General features: G+C 39.8%; 1 protein-coding gene across 1 annotated transcript; it reads left to right on the top strand.

Moving 5' to 3' along the window:
• The first annotated feature begins 4,056 nt into the window (after window positions 1-4,056).
• On the top strand, window positions 4,057-4,923 carry LOC141798416 (lysophosphatidic acid receptor 6-like). The gene has a single exon (XM_074680339.1). It carries the CDS (start codon window positions 4,057-4,059, stop codon window positions 4,921-4,923), a length of 867 nt encoding a protein of 288 aa, XP_074536440.1.
• The last annotated feature ends 12,819 nt before the right edge of the window (window positions 4,924-17,742 follow it).

Genomic DNA, 17,742 nt, shown 5'->3' with positions numbered 1-17,742 from the left:
TGCCTTTCTACCTCTAAATCTGCTTTGTAACACCTCAAACAATATCTCACCTCTTGTGACGTTTCTTGTGCTGTTCTGGTCAATGTTGTGTCTTCTTCAAAACAGAACTTGTGGGCTATGAAAATAGGGTAGAAAGCTTGAAGGCAAGTACACACACACACACACACACACACACACACACACACACACACACACACACACACACACACACACACACTAAACCTGGGGTTGATTTGAAGGTGAGAAACCACCGAACACCAACAACTGTAGAAGACTTCACTGTATTCTCAGTAAGACTTCTAGAGTAACCCCTTAACCTTGACTGCAACACCAACATGTCAACATTTATAGCGAAATATCTCAACAAATAGTTTATTTCCCTGAAATATCACACAGACTTATTTCCAGGAGCTGTTATAAATGTTTAGGCCTCTCATATTAGTGTCTTACCACATCACAAACTCAATTTTGAGAATCTAACAAAACTGTTTCACAGCCAATCTGGAAAATTCACTGACATTTCCATTAGCCTGTGCTGCGCTTCAGTGTTAATAAGCAAACATTAGCATGCTGACACACCAAACTAATTAGGTAATTTACATTCTCCAAGGACATCCCAGTGTGCAACAGGTATGTCCAACATAAACACCAACGAATCAGCTGTAGATTTCTGTGTGCTGGAGCAGCTCGTTGTCATAAAAACACTAATTCATAGCCGTCCCTGCCTCTCTGCTCAGCCAGTAATGATGCACATTATTGATGCTAGATTAGCAGGTTTGCCTGCCAGGGTTTTATTTGCATATATGCAAATGCATAACAAATGCTGTCGATTAACTACATTCTAATTTTCACTATTGCACGGGCACATTTCTTTGTGATCAGATGTACAGCAGCAGCAGTATAGGACAGTTTTTATTTATCTTATTAAAAACCTATTTTCTTTACAAACCAAATGCAGCTTTATAGTTTTAGTGCTCGACGTATTATTCAAAAAAAGAAAAAAAAAAGTGTTTTCTTATCTGAATTTCACCTGCCATTTCTGTGTTTTCTTCCTTTAATGTCTCTAAATAAAAGTATATACCAAGCATACAGAGTATTTTTGACTAGACTTATTCAAGTGAAACATAAATACTGTGGGGAAGCATTGAGAGCATAGTAACTCTTGTTGGTAGGCAACGCCTTAGTGGCTGCTGGTTGCAGGAGCTTTCCCTTCCTTTTCTTTCTTTTCACACACACACACACACACACACACACACACACACGCACACACGAACACACGCACACAAAGGTCTTCACGCAGAATCTAAACATGGCCGAAATTAAAGAAAAAGCATTGGCCCACCTAACCAGACATTTTTGTCATTGATAACTTTAACTTACAGCTACATTATATGATGATGAAGATGATGACAACATTGCAAGCAGCCTATGGTGTCTCTGAATAGTCAATCTGCGAAATGACCTTGAAGACAGTGGAAAAAATGCATCAAAACAAACGTTTGGAAAGAAATAATGATGGATAAAAGTTTTGGCGTCAGTGTGCAACAAAGCATGTAGGCGGATCACAAAGGAAAGCAGGATCTTTTTTTATTATGAATGGAAAGGCAGAGCAGTTACTGTTCGTAAGTACAGTACCCGGTTACAAATATTTTATTACCTCCTACGTATTTGGGGTCTAAGGCTTCAAGTAAAGATACGTAAAATATGCATGTGCATATTTTTGGAGCAAGCGTGGAGCAATCTTCCTGAGCACTGAGTGGTAATGGGCAGAGCAGCATGGTGCAAAGGAGGTGGGCACCTTGAACAGCAAGGAGCGGAAATTCTTGCCGCTCCGCTCACATGCTCTGGTGTTCAAACATGATTGACTAAATGTCTTTTTTTTCTTGTACCTCAATATCTGAGGGGAAAAAATGGACATGCAAAGGTCTATAGAGCCAGCCTCTTGTGGACACTTCAGGAACTGCAGTTTTTTGCTCTGTTACTTTAGCTTAAATTTGAACACTAGCAGTCAGACTAGCTACCTGCTCTGTACCATTAACTACAGACCTGATCGAAATGTTAAGACTGTTAGAATAATTGCTACAACATATATTTTGCACAGAGCTACAAAATACAAAAGCAAGAAGGGGGAGTGCAACGAAACACATTTAGAACTTGTAATAAATTTAAAAAGAAAGAAAGAAAGAAAGAAAAACTGAAAAGAGGTTGTTTATCACCTGATCAAAAGTTTAAGACAACAGGCTATTAAAGCCAAAATCTGCTCAAAATATTCCTTTTCTGTCAGGCATTCACACGGTCATGCCGTTCTCATGGCTAAAGCTAAGAAGCTGTCTCTTCTTGAACGTGGTCGGATCGTCGAGCTGCATAATCAAGGCCTCTCGCAGCGTGCCATTGCTGCTGAGGATGGACGTAGTAAGACAGTCCTTCTACATTTTTTGAAAGATCCTGAGCATTATGGGACAAAAAAGTCAAGTGGTAGACCCCAAAAAATTACACCTGCCCTGAGTCAGAGGATCTGATTGGCTGTCTGTAAAGACACAGGGTGGTTCTCTGCCCAAATTAAGACCCTTACTGGTGCTGACTGCAGCGCAATAACCATCAGATGGCACCTGGGGGAAAAGGGTTTCAAAAACAAAAAACAAATTCAGAGACCTCGTCTCCTTCAATACCACAAAACTGCCCGTTTAGACTTTGCCAGGTAGCATCAAACATGGGACACTGAAAGGTGGAAAAAAGTTTTATTCTGTGATGAGAAAAAATGTAACCTTGACCGTCCAGATGGCTTCCAACATGACTGACATGACAAAGAGATCCCACCTGAGATGTTTTCTACCTGGCGCAGTGGAGGGGGTCCATCATGATCTGGGGCTTTTTCATTCAGTGAACACTGGAGCTTCAGGTGGTGCAGGGTGGTCAAACGGCGGCTGGTTACGTCCAGATGTTGCAGTGGGCGTTCTTCATGACTGAGGGCCCTGGTCTGTGTGGTAACAGCTGGTTTTTCAACAGGACAACGCTGCAGGTCACAATGCTGGCTTGATGAAGGACTTCTTCAGGGAGATAACATCTCTCTTTGCACCATCACACATGTTTCCCTGATTTAAATCCAATAGAGAACATTTGGGGATGGATGGCGAGGGAAGTTTATAAAAATGTCCGTCAGTTCCAGACATTTGATGCCCTTCGTGAAGCCATCTTCACCACTTGGAGCAAAGTTCCCAAAAGCTTCCTGGAAACACTTGCATCAAGCATGCCCAAACAAGTATTTGAAGTGTTTAACAAGAACAGTGGAGCTACTCATTACCGAGTCCTACTGAGAAAAAGTTTTGTTCTGGTTTGGAGAGTTTTTTGTCATTTTTTGAGCGATGGTCTTACACTTTTGATCAGGTGATAATCAGCCTATTTCAGTTTACTTTTTGTTTTCAATAAATTACTTTTTCAAAGGGCTTTTTGTCACACTCTCCCTTCTTTCTTTTGCATATTGTAGCTCTACTTAAAACCTCATTAAGATCCAAATGTGCAAAAGGTAAATTCAAGCAATTTTTCGACTGGTCTTAAGATTTTGATCAGGTCTATATGTTCTTAAATCCATCAAATCCTGCTCTGGTGGTCTGTGTGATTCTGGGTTACCAACTTAATAAATGAAACTTTGGGGGAGTAATACACAAAATAAAGTCTGGATTTCATTACACTCTGAATTAGCTCTTATAGACTTTCTATTATCAGACTTGTTGAAAATAAACATATGAAGCCTCACTGACTATGTGTTGACAGGGTAATGTGCAGTTCAAATGCTTGTGGTTTTAGACTAAAACAAACCTTCAAGCAGCCACTTTACCATGACATCAGACCCCCACTTCGTCGGTGTCAGTTGAACAGTTCACCTCACTCTAAGTTTCTTTCCTGTTTCAACATTTTCTGTCACTTCAACATGTGGGAACAACCCTTTGCTCAGTGTAACGTTGAGATATGATTCGTGTAGAGGCGTGGTTATTGTGGTTTTTGTCACAGCTACAACTAGACGGCTGCACTTCTACATTTCTCACAGGAGGCAGAAACATGTGTAACTTCACTCTGAGTGGAAATGGAACAGAAAGAAAGAACCTGGCATATGCTTCTGTATATGGCTCTGTGATGGCAGTGGGTTTCCCTCTCAACGCTGTAGCGCTGCTGGTTCTGCTACGACGCCACAACCTAAAGTCACCCAGTGTTATCTTCATGGTCAACCTGGCTGTCTCAGATCTGCTGCTTGTCATCACTTTACCCTTGAGGGTCTACTTTTACGCCACGGGAACCTGGCCGCTGAGCAATGCTGCGTGCACTTCTGTCACGATGCTCTTTCGTGACAACATCCGCTCCAGCAGCTTCTTCATCACACTCATCAGCGTGGACCGGCTACTGGCTGTGGTTTATCCTCTGAGGTCTCGGTCTCTTCGGACCTTTTCTAACGCCTGGAAAGCTGCTGGAGCTGTTTGGCTGTGTGTGTTGGTGATGAACATCCCAGAGATCATCTCCTTTACAAGCTTTTTAAATAGTTACCCTCAATCTTCCTGCTTTGAATTTGATTGTCCTCCGGAGTCAGTACTGCGTTATGCTCAGCCTGTGTTAATCTTCACCATGCTGGCTGTCAACATCGTGTGCACTGCTCTGGTCTCTTTGACTCTCAGCAGACATCTGAATGACTCTGCAAGGGTCAACAACAAGGTGAATGCCATGCTGATCTTTGTCATGAACTTGATAATGTTCACTGTGTTTTTCTTGCCTGTATCGTTGGGTATTCTCATTCAAACATGGAGGCCTTACCTCACACCCCTGATATGCCTTGCCTGTGTAAACTGCTGTCTGGATCCTCTGCTGTATTACTTCTCTTTTGATGGCTTCTGGAGGAAAAAGGATGATGTGAATTCCTCCCTTGGGAGAGAATAGTTAGCGCTAACAGTACACAGAGACATGTATCATTCAAACAGACTGTCGACAATGTTTGTGCTGCGCTGTATGTGGATGTGACACATAAGGTCACATTGGGTAAAAATGGCTATGATGTATTTATTATTTTAAACATTTATTGCTGTTATGTTACAGATGTTTAAGTTCAGTAAAGTTTATAAGTGTAAAGCAAAAGGGTTACGAGATTTTTTTTAAATAGACCTGCTTTGATGATCTGAAGCGAGAAAGAAACAAAGGTGGCTTAAAATGTCACCTCAACTTCCTCTTTTTTTTTTCTCTGTCTGTTTGAAGAAGGTGTGATGTTTCATTTCTGTAAACAGGAAATCTCAGCATGTGAGTCTGCTTTTTTTCAGTTCCCACCAGAGCTGCTACCACAGAAAAGCGTTGGATCCCAAGGCAAACCTGCATTGAATACAGTTTTATAGTTTCATTTAGCAGACACTTTTGTCTGTAGCAACATACAAAACAAGTGATACAAGTTATTTGGTGGCAGGTGCTGCCATCAGGTGCAAGAATATATATATATATATATATGTATATATATATATATATATATATATATATATATATATATATATATATATATATATATATATATATATATTAGGGCTGTGACTTTAATGCGTTAATTAGATTAATTAATTACACCGCACATTAACGCGTTATAAAAATCAACACAAGATTAACTCATTAGCTACCAGCTATTTTCAGAGCATCTTGAATGATCTTTTAAGACCCAAATAATCTTGTTTTCTATGACTATATAAACACAAAAGTTACTTAAGAAGAGTGGAAGCTTCTTTTATGTCTCTTCCTGTTTGTGGTCCAAAAAACAGACAAATCAAACTTTTTTGATCACGTTCATCTCAGGCGCTCCATCCTTTGATCCTCTCCATGATCTCCGTCGTCTTTTCTCATGATGGCGCCTCTCTTTCTCCCTGAACTACCTCGACACATCCTCAGTTGGAGCGTGAGCTGCCTGAACTTTTCTGACTTGCAGCGTCTCTCTGTGTCTCTGTCATCTCACATTTCTCCTCATACCCATGCTGAGCTCTCATCCAAAGAGCGCACCTCTGTCACACACAGTAGTTTACGAGCAGGATTTTGATTGACAAGCTCCACCAGACCCCGCCTCCCTTCGCTGAAAAATATAATTTACTTCTATAGACACAGTAAACAGTAATGGAATGTCAGTGGCAGGGAACACGGACATTTCACTTAATATTGTCCAGTTGAAAAAAAAAAGGATTTACAAATCTTCTCTTTTTCGTGTATTCATTCGAATACATTCATTCACTCATTAGTCATGCACTATGATTTTGTAATGCCTTGGAATTCAAATTCTTTATGTGGGGCCCTCAAGCAGATATAAGATTAAATTGTGATTAATTAGATCAATTAATTACAAATCCTTTAATCAATAAGATTATTTTTTTTAATCTCCTGACAGCACTTTTTACCACATAACGGCTAATGAATGTACTTGAAAGTAGTATCCTCAAAAAAAAAACAACTTCTGAACAAAATAAACAGGATTTTGTGGTTTAAACTTGTGTATGAGAACATTCAATTATTTAGTCTTCTGCCAAAATCTGTTTGAATTGAAAAGTGTTGCTTCTGATGTTGAATACTGATGTGATTAAAATGTGATTAATTACAATTAATTAGTTACAAATGGCATAATTAATTTGATTATTTTTTTTAATCAAGTCCCACCACCGATATATATATATATATATATATATATATATATATATATATATATATATATATCCTTCTTTTTTTAATTATGTAGCCGTAACTAATCACAATAAATTGCTGCAACAGTATAGTTCAACCTTCAGCAACATTCAATAGTCAGTCCTGAATATTCACTGAGAGCTGGGTCTGAGACTTACTGACTCATCCTACCCCTGAGGACAAAGAGAAGAAGAGTCAGATTAAGGGCCTAAGTATTCTCTGAACAGATGAGTCCTCAGACATCTCTTAAAGTAGAATTGGACTCTGTGGATTGTAAAGAGTTTGGTAATTCATGGCACAACAGAGGAAAAGAGTCTGGCTAGAGATTTAGAGCCATGCTGGGAATACAAACAAAAGTTACAGTTTTCACTGGAAGCAAGTTTATCAAGACAGCAAGAAACTTTAAAGTGGTAAAGATTAAAACATAAATTCCGAACTCTCAACTAAACTCATCTCAAAATTTATTTGTTAAGCACTTAAAACAACTTGAGTTGACCAGTTTTCTGTACAGATCAAAAGCAGCCCAAATGATAATACTAAGATACATGAAGACAAGAAAGACATGAAAACAGTGCAAATATAAAACAAGATTTAAAAAATAGAAGATTAAAATTAAATTAATATTATGCAAAATGTCAATTTAATCTTAATTAAAAGCCAGGGAGAAGAAAGGCTCATCAGAAAAGATGTAAAAACCTCAATTGATCTCATAGAGCAGGTATGCTGGGGCAGGTTGTCCCAGAGCTGAGGGCCAGCCGCCACACAGGTTTGGTCACCTTTGGTTTAATCCCTGGTTTTGGGGATGACTAGTAACAACAAATTTAACACCATGGATCTTTACAGGTGTTGAAGGTGTTAGGGGGCCCAGAAAACTAGTTGGAAAATCTACTATAACATGTCCAAACATGGCACTCAAACCTCTGGTCCACCAGAAATCTAGAAATGTCATCTTCAGTGATTTTACATTTAAAACCCCAATGAGAAGTTTTAAGCAGGCTGTAAAACACATTACAATTCATGTTGATGTATCCTTTTGACCTACAGATGCAAAATAGAAACAAAACTTACAATCTCTCTAGTATAATTTGAAATGCCTGAATTTCACTTCCAGGGGCGAGATGCAAGGTTTGAGTGTGCACATCTGATAGCGTAGAAAACACTAGGGATGAAGAGTTAAAGCACTCAGTAAACCTTTGTTTTATTGTGCATGTGATGTATTGTAAACTGTTTCACACTGCTGTGAAACTGGTGAAATATTTTTTGACCTTCAGGGCCACTGTAGTTATGTTAAATTGGAATTAAACAACCAAAGCCTTCTTATTCATGTGAATTTGACAAGTTTGTCCCTCAGTGACTGCATAATTAGTTAGTATAACCCCAAAAGCATTTAATCAGAAATTCTGATGAAAGCTCTTCTAACCCCTTTACCACTCAGCGTTATTGGGTTTTCATACCTAATTTGCTCTGTTATGCCTTATATATTTACAAATATTGACTCAATAACACTTTTGGGAAACTTTCTATTTGAGGATAGGACACAATCATCCTTTATCCTTGTTAGTTTTTCTTTTCATATTGCTTATAACATCATTCTGGCACCATCTTGTGTGTCTTTGGTTATAAATCCTGTGATGCAGCTGAGGCTTTTGTGCTTTTTGTCAGTGTCTCAGTTCGGGAGCCAGCAGCACTCAAGTCCTAGAAACACTGCCAAGCAGAGGGGCGTCTGTACATGCCTGTGGGAGAGGGATCCAAAAAGGGATCTAGATTTGAAACAATCCAGATGTAATTTCTGGATGGAGACACACAGGGATTTGCTGTTGACCATTAGGACACTCTACAGCAGGGAAAACCTCCACTTGATCCTTTGTTCATGGACACGTGATAATGCAGTTCTCCCCTGCTGCCATCATTTCCTAACACCTTTGTTTTTGTGAAGCTGTAAGGTGCCATGCAGTTATCTCACTGCATGAATTTTCAGTACGTCATGCAACTTTGTGTCTGAGTTTTCACTCTAACAGATGTGATATTATTATAATGAGTATGGCTATTTCTAAGGTAATATTTTTAGAGTTATTGTTCAGTATCTCTAATAAAGCCTAGTTATCTCCTGGGCTCTGCTGGACATATCTTACCTGACCCCTCATAAATCTGTGACCTGCCAGAAGGTGTTCTCCTCTCTTGAGCAGCTCCATATATGTTTAATGTGACCTTTACCTGTGCCCTCACTGAATTCTGAGAAGCTGAACATAAAAAAAACAGCTCAGACTTTTTACAGCCCTGACCTCACTGTTGATTTTCAGCTATAACACCCGACACAGCTTGTTTGTTTGGTCTCGTCCTTTCCCTTCTGAGGCCATAAAGTCAAATTAGTTTTACCGTCTTTTTCTATTCCCCTAACGCGGTGCAAAGATTATTTTTGAGAGCTGTGATAAATCGTCAAGCGGTTCATCTGAGGTTTGGTACATCACTGCAATACATCTGGCTATTTCATCTACGTGTGTGTGTTCATATTTGTGTGTGTTTGTATATTAAGATCAAGTTTACATTTCTTTGGGGCTCTTCATCTGTAAGTGAGAAATATTCCAGATATAGAGCGACAGGAGCGCCTGGCTGTGGTATGGATGTGTTTGCTGAGGCTGGTCACGGTCAGCTGACCCCTCTTTCCCTGAAGGTAAAAAAGGAAATACACATACATTCTCTTGCTCTTTTTTTCTGTTTGTGTCTTATTCTTCCTCTGCCAAGCACAAAAACATTAACATTCACATAGGTGCACTGCAAAAAAAAAAGAGGCAGGGGAAAAAAGCCTAAGCAGGTACATTCAGGTCTGCAAGCATTGCTGCCAAGACCCACAAACAAGCCTGTTGTGCTGCAGCCAAGTCTGCCTTGGACCGGAGGAGGAGTGCTATTCAAAGGCAGCAGCAGCTTTGGCGACTGTGGAGAGAGTCAGGCTGCACAAAGAGCCAAAAAACAGAGAACAAGGAGAAAGAGAGACAGGCAACAACAATGCTGAGCTGCTGAATGGACATGGGACACAACAAGAGAGCTGAGGAATGACGGCCCTCCAAGAGCTGAGGCCCTCAGAGAACCCAAAAGGCCATTTAGGATGGACTCGGCGCAGGGAGGTCCACTTAAAGGAGGACAAGGCTTTTCAATACATCAGAGAGCAGAAAAAATACAAAGAAAAGCACCTGGTGGATGGTTGACAAACATCACTGGATTTCAGATTGAAAATCTCATCATCTTTTCTCTAGTGTAAACAGAAAATCTTTAAGAATTCAAACTACAACATGTGATTTTGGTCACACCTCTCTCAGACACACAAACTCCTGGATGAATCAGACAGACTTATAACATCGTAGAACTCTGTAATAGTAGATCCATCAAACTAACAGAAGTTGACAAGCTGCTTTCACTGCAGTGGTGTTCCCCTTTAACTTCTCCCTTTTTGAACTCAAGCTGCACTGAGAAGTGAAGACTTTTCATTTAATGCACAGGACATCGAGATATCGTGTGGAGCTTTGCTTTGTGTCTGGAAATAATCCTAAATATTTAAATGAGCTGTTACAGTAGACTATATTGAAATTTTTATTTTATTGATAGACTCTCAAGTTTGAACAGACCACTGCAGAATAACTGCTGACTGTGGGTTGGAATGAACATTATCACCAAGGATAATGTTTTAGCCTTTAGCTCAGGTTTTAGAATTGGGCTTGTTACTCTCCTGTTTAGCTTTCTTCCATTCTTCTGTCCTTTTTCTACCAGACAGTCCAGCTCCTAGTCCACTATCACTACAAAATTAATCCAAGGAATCATTTTCAGCAGAGAAAAACACAGATCTCTCACTACTAGACTTGGTGTTGTTGTCATAGAGACTTTGATGTGCTGTAAATTAGGGATGGGTACCGAATTAGGAACTAATATAGGTACCGACCAAATTCAGCCACAAGTACTGGGTATCACCACGTCAAATCAAAAAGTACCATGTTTAGGTACCTAAATGCATTCTTGTGACTGTGAGGAAGTGGAAGAGTAGGTGATTTTCCATGCTGGACATGAACACAGCATTACAAGGTTATATATTGAAGGGTAAATATGTTAAGTTGAAAAAAGTTGAGATTTTATTACAAAACAAATTTATATTTTTCACCACATAAACACAAAAAAGTACTGAAAATTGGTACCGTTGGGTACCGATACTGAGTGGCAGGTACCAGGCATCAGTAACGTATTGTTTCAAGTGTAAAAGGTACACATCACTACTGTAAATCAATCCGGTCCTGCCTGATCAGACTGGGAAGCTGAGGAATGGGAAAATCATATATTGGCGCTGATAATCTCATTTTAAATTGTGGATTATGACCAGGCATCTATCTAGAAGTGAGACTTTTTCAAGATAACTAAAAAAGTCCTCTCAGAACCTTTAAAAATGCACCGTGTAAAAGAGGGAATCTAAGTATATATTTTGTGTGCAGTATTTCATAAAAGGCTGTAACCACACCTCACATGCATGCTGTATTTTTATTTTTATTTATTTATTTATTTTATTTTATTTTTATTTATTTATTTATTTTTATTTTATTTTTATTTATTTATTCATTTATTATTATTTTTTTGGGGGGGGGGGGGTGGGGGTGGGGGTGGGGGTGTTTGAATTATGAATATACTGAATTTGATTTTTTTCTTTCACATTATATCAACATATGTGTGGAACAAATAAATATCAAATATTAAAATACTTAACTTTTACTGTTAATGAGATGAATTAGCTTTAAACAGTATAACTTCACAATGCTCGCTTCACACAACTGTCAGTGAGACAAGAAGTAATCTCACATCATCTCTGTGATGGATTGAACATTTAAACAGCTTTTAAAAGACAGATGACAGATTCCCATATCACACCAAATATAAATGGATTCTCATGGATAGATGGTGGAGAAGGTGCCAGAATAAATGATCATATAGGTGGAACAAAGCTGTTTTGATGTAAGGTAACATGATTTATAATAAACAGACTAAAACTGCAAAAAGCACCGCTATGGTCCTTTTATGTTTTCAGCTGAAAAGAGAAAAAGTGAAGACTGAGTGAAGTCGAATCATTATGGAGAAAAATGCACATGTTTTGAAATGTAAATTTCATTGTCTGACAGCAGACAAACCAATGTTTACTCCTATAGTTTCCAGTAATGGGATTGAGAGATGTGCAAGGCTTAGAGCAGATGACAACTTCTGGCCCAGTTCCTGCAAGTGAAGCGAGGCAAATCGGGGCCAGAAGGCACTCTCACAGCTTCAGACCTCTGCATGATGTAGGCGGCATCAAAGCGACGCCATCGACACTTCCTCAAAAAGAGCCGTGGGGGAAACGCCAGGGGGATGATGGTCTATCTCGTTGGCTTTCTCTACTTCCTCTCATCCCTCCCGTTCCCTGTCTCTCCCCCACCTCCTCCAGCCGAGCCAGCTGTCAGTGGGAGTATGCGGAGGCACTGCACTCTGTCACACACGCTAACCGGAGAGCAAGGGCGTAGAGGGGTTGATAGAGAGATCTGAATTTGGTGTCAACAGAGTGATTAGGGCATGTAGAGAGCTGAAGAGAAGATGGAGGCATCAGGAGAAACAAAAGGAGGGGTGCAGGAGAAGGTATGAGATGAAAGATGGGACAAGGAGGAACATGGGGAGGCGATTACTTGAGACGAAATGACCTCTTGGCTGAGAGACAGATAAGAAACAGAGGAAGGGTTATAGTTGATTGCTTAACAATCGAGATGGATGATGAGTCTTAAAAGCTGCCTCTTGTCCTGCAGAGTGACAGGAAAAAAAAGACACTTGGTTCAGGTCTAAACCTATTACTTTGAATTCAGAAGGATTAAATAAAAAGTCTCCACACATTCACCACAAGCTAATGTTTAAACATCCGAGTGGGTCTTGGCATAACAAAATGCACATATAAAGCACGCGCCTCTCTCTGAGTTTATATACCAAATAACAGCACGACAGACCATTGCTTTCTGCAATGAAGACGATGGCTTTTCTATTCCCTCCATGTGTTCAGTAAATGATCAAATTAAGATGCATGAGTGTGCTTTTCTATCTGTCACACTTGCTGTGCACAGAGGGATCTCCACCCAGACCTGCTTGGCTGGAAAAAGAAAAATAGAGTGTCTCTGTGAAAATGCATTCTTGAAAGCATTCATGGCTTGAAGATAAATGTGGAATGTGGCTTCTGCATGTTTGAAATTTTCCTGCTATCCAGCTGTGAAGCGTTCAGACCGACCTCAAAACCTAAGGTGTGAAATAACATGTTTGAATCATAAGGTGCATAAATGAGAGACACAACAACAGCCATCCTGTGTGAAGTCAGGACGTTTAGAGCTCCCCCTGCTGACTCGCTGCACATTAGGCCGTAAAACCTCCATCGGAGCAGATGCAACGTGGACCAAACTACAGTTGAAAATGAATGGAAATGTTCTGAAATAGGCTTCCTGTCATCTCGAGAGAGAGGTTTTATTGAGCTGAGTTAAAACCAAGTGCTCCTTTTTCACACGTTTGCTTTGAATTGCTCGGTTAATGAAAAAATATGACTGACTGACAACTGTGCAGCGTGCTTTACTGGGTAAACAGAGAAGAAATGTTCTTCTACACAGCTAAAAGTCCTTAGGCTCCTTTTAGCTCAACAACAGTCTTCAGAGTTATGCGCCAAAGTGTGTTAGGAGAAGTGTAATTTATTTATACTTTGCATTTTGTGTCTTTGTCAGAAAGAACTTGCAGGAACAAAAGTGAACCAACGATGTTTCTGAAGGAAGCAAGTGATTCTCTTTCCATCTGATCTGCACATCAGAGCACAACAAAAGTCTGTTACTGTCTCTTTTATAATCTTATTTAAGAGGTCAAAAGATGTAAGAATTACAGCTGGTCATATAAAAGTCCATGTGTGATACTTGCATCTACTTAACATGTAAGATCAACAGATACTGCACCATTAAAACTGCAAAAACCAGCATAATAATAATACACTTTAACTCATGTGACAAATACAACAAATGTTTTGACCCTTGTTTCTTTTTCAGATATAGATGAAGTTTGTAAAATAACATGGGATTAGTTAGCATGTTCACCTACAAAGCCTAGGTAAGAAAGTGATAACATTGAGGCTCAAAATGTGCATTTCAACCACAGAAGCTGTTGCCCAGGACGAGGGATTTTTTTTCTGGAACAACGTGCCTTTCAACCCTCTGAACTAGGGTATAAATTTAATTCTAGGGTAACACATCTACCCTGAAAACAGCCCTATCTGGGGTCTAGGAACATTTCTAAAAAAGAGAGCACCCACAGTGTTTTTATTCCACCTTCCTCCAACAATAACATCACTCAGCTGTGAATGACTTAACTCATTCACTGCCAGCAATTTTTAGAGCATCTTGAACGATCTCTCAAGACCCAATTAATATTGTTTTCAATGACTAAACACCAAAATTACCTAAGATTGGACTCTCTTCTTTTATGTCTCTTGTCCCGTTTTTGAACAAAAAAAAAAAACAAACAAGACTTTTATAGATCATGCTCGTCTCAGTCGCTCTATCCTCCATCGTCTTTTCTCACGATCCCGCTGCTTTTTCTCTTCGAACTATCACCACATATCCTCAATTCAAGTGTAAACTGCTTGAACTTTTTTGACTCGCTATGCCTCAGTCGTCTCACATCTTCTCCTCATATCCATGCTGATCTCTCATCCAGAGAGTGCGCCGCTCTCACCCATAGTAGTTTACAGGATTTTGATTGACAAGCTCCACCAGACCCACTTCCCCCTGCTGAAAACACAATTTACATCTATGGATGCAGTTAACGGTTGTAATTGAATTGGCATCTTTAGATGTCAATGACAGCAAATGAGTTAAATGACTCCTTAACATTTTTTTTTTCTTCAAGGCCCTGTTTACAAGACGTTTCATCCAAAAATGCTTAAATGCAGTGAAAAAAAATTGTGTTTACATGGAAACACTGAGGGACAGAAAATGCTGTACTAAGCATGCCAGGCCTGTAGGTGTTGCTATAACTGTCTTGTCCAGAAGCCTTTATTGGGAGATCTCCACTGAAGTAGAGTTGAGCTGATCATCTGGTGTATTGGTGAATTCTAAGAGCAAAAGTGGAGCACATTTTGTTGAAAGACAGTCAGCAGATTCAGCAGATTGAGCAGCACAAGCACAACATGGTAGTCCGCAACATAAAAACGGTACTGTTGAACTGTTGTATGCGTTTGTGCAAATTAGAGCGTGACACCAGCATTTCCACTGACACTGGCAGCTTACTGTTTACACAGCAACAGTGTCAGCAGTGTTTCAGAAAAATTCCACTCTGGAGGCTGGTTTCAAAGTTTGCGTTTTAGGTCGACAAACACTGTTTGTGTGTAAACGCGAGGCCAAACTGAACAAAACTTTTGTGTTTCACCCTAAAACCATCGTGTAAACGGCGAAGCTGGTTCACTGTAACATTACAGGCTAAAACAACAGGCAAACCACAGCTACAGTTAGCATCCTGAAGCTAACACAGAGACAGGGGGACACTGAGGAAAAGCTCTTACATCTGCTCCACAGCACACAGCATTTGAAATACTCACATTTCCAGGGTCGAGGTTTGTCGGGGGATGGTTGGTAATGCGCCTGGATTCAGGACCAGTCTATTCGCTAGCCCTCTGTTGTACTGTCCAAAGTTGGAAAAGCAGTCAGCCATGAAGTGACTAGCACACACAGGCACAGTTTACTGAGTGTAGCTGAGACAGTTCCTTGATAAATGAACTCTAGCCACTTAGTCTTGTCTTCTTCCGGGATGGGAAGCTTGTGCAACTATGTAGCCGTTTACAGCCAAAAACAGAGCAGTGATGGCTCTTCAACTTTGGCATTCACCCCCCTGCTGCTGGAGGGAGAGAGATTTCTCTCCAGCAGGGGAGGGGAGTGGGCGGGGAGAGGGCTCAGGGGTATCTGCTCCAGTTGACCAATCAGGTCAGACTTGCTCCTGATTGGTCAAAAAAGGAAATGTCTGATGTCAGCAAATCCCCAAAATCCAAACAGCTCCTTAGGATTTAACATTCACAAGCACTACTAAGTACAGGTTTTGTCATTAAATATCACACTTTGTGGGCAGGGAGGAAAGCCAAAGACCCACAAATTTCACGAAAAGACTTAATAGAGTGACTTTTGCATAAAATGGGACCTTTAACAAATCTATCAACTAGAACGTATGTAACAAAGCTTAAAACAAACTGCCAAACAAAAGCCAACAAGATATTTTCAGACTCCACGGAAAAGGAAATAAACTAAGAAGTTATTCAAATTTAAATCCAGATAAGTTTTTTATTCAACCTCTATGATCTTACGTAGCACAAAAAAGATTTCCGTTCAACAGAGTTCTGACTACAAGTAAGTTTAAGAGCCTTTAACTTTTCCTCTCTAACTTCACTGTGGAGCCTATAAGGACTTGAACTTTTGTCAGAGCCACAGCAGAGTCTGTTTTTCAGTCTGAGTGAAGAGTGTGTGTGCCCTCACAGTCTCGGGTCCAGAGAAGAACATGATCATTATACAGCTGGTCGTGTTGTGAGAGATGAATTCATTTGTCTGCTTGTTTGGCTTTCACAACAGCTACACGCATTATCAATTTTTAAAGTGCTGGCTCGATAAAGTTGCTGCTCTATCTTTAAGTAATAAATCTCTCTTATATATAACATATATTAAGTTACTGCAGACTGTAAGACTGTCTGCCCAGTGACATAAGCTCTATTTGTGCAACGGGTGAAATGTCTCCCAGGTGCACTTGGGGTGACTCATTAGCACCTCGGGCTCTGCAGCAGTGGATCATCATGGACGGATGTGAAATAAGCTCAGGGCAGCCTAAGACTTTAGTCATAGAGGAAAAATCAATATAAAAACATCTACTTCATTACGCTGCAATGAATTCAGACCTGAGCTTTGCAAAGTTGAAGCTTTTTCAACTCTGCTTTTCTGTCCATTCACTATACGCCAACTATTTGAATACCTTATGGTGTCCTTGGTGCTGACTTCAGTGCAGGAAAGTTTTTATTTGAATATTTAAGGAGCTTACTTTGTTCTTGGAGGGGTGAACTCTGGCATCTCTTGCAGAATATTCCACATTTATCTCAACCATCAATTTTTTACACCAGCATTCTTCTTCTTATTTCTTCCATCATCATTTAGCAGCATACATAGAAAATAGTTGCCTATAATGTTTACTAGTAATATCTCCCAAAAGTGACATCCTTACAGGAAATAGAAGTGCACATTAAACTACTCAGCCAGGTTAGATTGCCTCACACTCTCACACACAGTATGAGAGAAACTTTTTCCTGTTTTTCTCTTCTGGACTCAAAGCGCACAGACGGACACAGTGTGATATCACATTAGCATTATAGCTCGCAATTCACTATTCCCAGGGCGGTGGGTAAGGTAGCCTAGTGGGCATAATGTGTGTCAATAATGAAAAAGCATTGAAAGACCCAGAGAGCAGGAACAGGATTGGAGCAAAATAGGCCATTTGCTGTAGGTTGTAATTTTGGAAATAGCCTTGATGAAAAAATGAAAGTATTTTTTGCCTGATGCAGCCAAGTCACTGATATAGAAAGTCACATCAAACTCAGGAAGTAGCCAAGCCCCACCAAGCCCCCAGAAGAATCTCTCCTGGAGAGATGAGGATGAGTTGTTTTGCAGTTTTTTTTTTTGTTGTTGTTGTTGGATTAAGTTTGGAGATTTTGGAGATCTGGAGCTGTAATACACATCCTGTAGGAAAATATGACCTTGACCTGTGCTCTTCAGTGTTTGAATGCTATAAGAAAACCTGGCGTGATCGAGATTATCTTATCCCATAATACCGACTCTTTTCCATGTTATATGTCACAATTTGTCTGTTTAACATTTACGTTTTGCTACCATCCACATTTGTTACGACATTAAATACTGAAATTCAATGGTGTATCTATTTGATAAATCATCATGAAATCACAGCTTATAGTGTTGGTATTGTGCTACATTTAAGGCTTCTGGAAACCTGTAGTAG

Source organism: Halichoeres trimaculatus, unplaced genomic scaffold, assembly GCF_033239565.1.
Source record: "Halichoeres trimaculatus isolate MK-OKI-2021-1 unplaced genomic scaffold, fHalTri1.1 fHalTri1_scaffold_9, whole genome shotgun sequence".
Lineage (NCBI taxonomy): Eukaryota > Metazoa > Chordata > Actinopteri > Labriformes > Labridae > Halichoeres > Halichoeres trimaculatus.
This window is presented reverse-complemented; position numbering and strand designations above follow the sequence as displayed.